This window comes from Morus notabilis, unplaced genomic scaffold (assembly GCF_000414095.1).
Source record: "Morus notabilis unplaced genomic scaffold, ASM41409v2 Scaffold1219, whole genome shotgun sequence".
NCBI lineage: Eukaryota > Viridiplantae > Streptophyta > Magnoliopsida > Rosales > Moraceae > Morus > Morus notabilis.
In genome coordinates this window covers 193002-196656 of record NW_010360067.1, presented here as the reverse complement: position 1 = coordinate 196656, position 3655 = coordinate 193002, and the positions used below count along the sequence as shown (strand labels likewise).

Sequence of the window (3655 nt, the reverse complement as noted above, 5' to 3'; positions counted from 1 at the left end):
GCTTTATTTATTGTTCTTTAACGCCGTTGTCTGCAGACTCTTGTGAAGAATTCATAGTAGGTCTAATGAGGAGCCAAAGGCTGATCGTTAGCTCGGAGTGAGTCAGGAGGACTGAATGCGGGCATTGTGCTTGGAGTATGTAGTACCGAAGGCGAGTAGAAGACACGGAGTAAGACGAGTTGTCTGAAGGCGAGATAAGAGGAGTCATCTTGGGTTAGGTATTGTTGTAGATTCAGAGTTTTCTTAAAATTCCAATCACTTGAATTGTAATTTGGTGATAGTGAATTCCTCTTTGGTGTTGTTAGCACCTGTGGTTTCTTGCTGTGTTATTTATTATTCTGCATTTTTTGTTTTATTTTAACAGGGTGTTATTAAGGTGTTCTATGCATAAAGAATACTGAATCATAGTATGTCTGGTCCTAACAATAATAAAAACGTTTGTTTTATTGATCTTGTAAGATCTACGAGTATAATATTTGTTTCAATTGAATAAATTATTGTCCTTAATCTTATTTAAAAACCTAATAATAATAAAAGTAAAAACTCAAAAACAACTGCTGTGAAAAAGGTATCTATATCTGCTGTCTTAAAACAGGATCCGAATCATGGCATCATCACCTACTTTTTTTTTTTTTTCTTGCTTTCTTTTTTTTGGGACTCAAAATCTGGCACATTGTCCGTTCACTTCGCTGATTCGAGTTTAGAATTCGAGTTAAGATGTGATTTTATGTGAGAGCTTTTTACTGTAGCAAAAAAGTTAGATGTGATTGTTTGTGAGAGCTTTTTACTATAGAAAAACTCGAATTCTAAACTCGAATCAACGAAGTGAACGGGATCTATCGCATATCATGCATGCATTTATGCATGCATACAAACATATTAAAGTTTTTTTAAAAAAAATCAAAATATATATATAATAGAAAAAGAGGAAGTTGTCCTGGACCACTCGTCCTCCCCGTTTACTTTTTGACATCTTTAAAACCCCATCTTCTCACGCAACGAGCACCAAAAATAAGGAAAGAAACATATACCAAAGTAATACCAGAATCAGCATCGAAAAAAAATAAAATAAAATAAAAGACATTTAAAACGAAAAAGAAAAAAGAAAAAAAAAATATCGACATGGGCGCAATGGAATTAGCCTCTCCAGCACTAACCATAGCCCCTTTGCTTGTCCGAAACATCGTCTCCTCAGCCTTCATGTACGCCGACAGCTCCCTTCTCAGCTTATCCCAAAAGCACAAACTCCTCCAGCACTGCCGCTCCCTCATCCTCACCATCTTCCTCTTCGTCCTCCGCGCTCTCCCTTCTCTCTTCCCCTCCCTCGATTTCGATCTCGATTCCTTCCATAAGCCCTCGAAGAAGGACGACTTTTATTATGTTCCCACTAGTGACGACGGAGACGGCGACAGAATTAGAACGGCGAGTTTGTCCTTCGCCGGTGATTCCGGCATAGCCCGGGCCCTTTCCCAGCTTCTGTCCATCGCCAACGAGATTCCGGTCAGCTCTCGAAAGTACGAGGTTGTCTGGTTGTTGGTGGAGAAGATTATAGACGACAATCAGAAGAATGGCGCTCCTGCTCTGCGTAAAGTTAACCGGACGGTTCTTTCGGCGGCTTTCGCGAGGACTCTTTGTCAGCTCGAAGCGGCGTTTGAGGAGCGGGCGTTGGAGGCTGGTTTGGCGGCGGAGGGCGGTCGGCCGGCTGGACCCGTAAATTCCCGGTTCGGGGGGCTTGTACTGCGGCCGGTTTGGGTGGTTGGGGAGTATGCCAAGGCGAGGCTGGGGATGTTTGTGGGGGTCAGGCAGGCGGGGGGGGCCGGGCACCCGCCGAGACGGCTTGGTGGCTCGGCGGAGAAGCTGATGGCGGAGCTCCACTGGCTGGCGCATAAGATGGCGGCCTGCGGGTTCGCGGAGGAAGCCATTTGGAGGTGGGGGTCGGCTTCGAATCTGGCGCGGCTTGGAATTACGGCTGAGCCGAGGCTGCAGTGTTCCCTTGTAAGGATATCAGGTAAGAGCGTGCCGATCTTATAAGAAATCTTTTTCAAAAAAAAAAAAATGTTAATTTGAGTTCTAACGTCAAATATTATTCTAGTAAATAATTTTTAAATATTTTAGGACAAGTCTTCAGCTTATAAATTTATCTTAAATTAGTCATCTCGTCAATCCTACTGTTAGAATTGACGAAATGACTAATTTAAGATAAATTAATTTCATAATCATATCAAAGCACGAGTATTAGAAAATAAAGTTTGCCCTGTTTGTTAATATTTTAATATTTAGATAGATGAAAATCTTAATTTAGAACAGTTAAATTAAACTTGTTCAAATGACGAGTTAAAATAGGACTATTCCTTTTAAGAATATATTGACTTAATTAATTAAAGAAGAAAAAACAACCCTTAAGAACATCACTATTTGGGCTCGATCGGTTTCTCACAAAGGGCGAGCCTCATCTCACGTGATAAATGAGGTGGGTTTTCCCTTTATTGACGCTAGTGACGGAGCTAGCTTGGCGTATACTCTTTTTTTTTTTTTTCAGAAATAATTAACGTGAAAAATATATAAAATAATATTTTTCAAGTAGGGTCGAATCTCTCTGTTTTTTTTTTTTTTTTTTTTTTCAAATTGTTTTATTTTGACCTATGAGATTTTACAATAAAAAAGAGTAAAACAAATAGAGGCTGACTTGACATGGTTGATTTTTTTTTTTAATTTGGGGGTGGGGATTCAAACTTCACACCTATGGAATCAAGTGTACAATTACCGTTATGTTATGCCTGCAACCACGATAGAGTTGATTTTAAGTGTGAGCAAAGTAGGAAAACTATAATTTTTTAAAGGTAAAATGTTTTTCTTTTTTTTTAGAAAAATCTTAGTGGGGCGCGGCTCCGCTCCACTTAGCTTCACCACTACTTGATGTAAGATTAAGTCTGGATATGTCCTCTTTAGAGCATAAAGTTTAAACATAAATTTAAAATTTTTATAAGATAAAACACTGTAACAAATCCTACCTTGTGATCCTTTTGTCTTTTAGCACTTATTATGCAACTTCACGGTATACCGGCGCTCTTTATTTGACTTTGCCAATGAGAAATAAATAATTTGACGCAACACTTTCTATAACTTATTTCTGACTCTACTAATACGATGATTTTTAAACAAGGCATGAACTATTGACTAGCGATCTTAATAGAGTAATATAAAAATATGAACAACACAAAAATAAAAAATAAAAGATAGACATATTGGTAAGGGATATACTTCAAATTCAATTATCATGTTAACTTGTATTAAAAAAAAGTAGCGTTAAAGTGACAATATTGACGTTATTCCTTGTGGCGTCTCAATATTTAAAGCTGTACTGACGTTTATATGAAAATTCAACCAGGGTATTTCTGTTATTTTTTTCATGGGAATGGTCAATTAGAACATTGATAGTTGTCATCACTTTGAATAGAATTGTTGTAATATTTCATATTTGTCATGAAACTGTTTTATTGATCAAGACTTACTGGTGACTAGTGATAATCGTCACTCTGGACTTATAATGTTGTATGTATAAAAGTTTTGTTTTTTTTGTTTTTTTTGTTTTTCCTTATATGATGCACATTAAATATTGACGCTTTGCAGCATTCATGTTCAAGCAAGGGAAAGA

General features: G+C 37.6%; 1 protein-coding gene across 1 annotated transcript; it reads left to right on the top strand.

Moving 5' to 3' along the window:
- Nucleotides 1-996: 996 nt before the first annotated feature.
- On the top strand, nt 997-3650 carry LOC21400195 (the record flags this gene model as incomplete). The annotated part of the gene is made up of 2 exons (XM_010095843.2): nt 997-2008; nt 3631-3650. Coding segments are annotated over exons 1-2 (906 nt in total), but the record flags the coding sequence as incomplete, so codon positions are not given.
- Nucleotides 3651-3655: the final 5 nt, after the last annotated feature.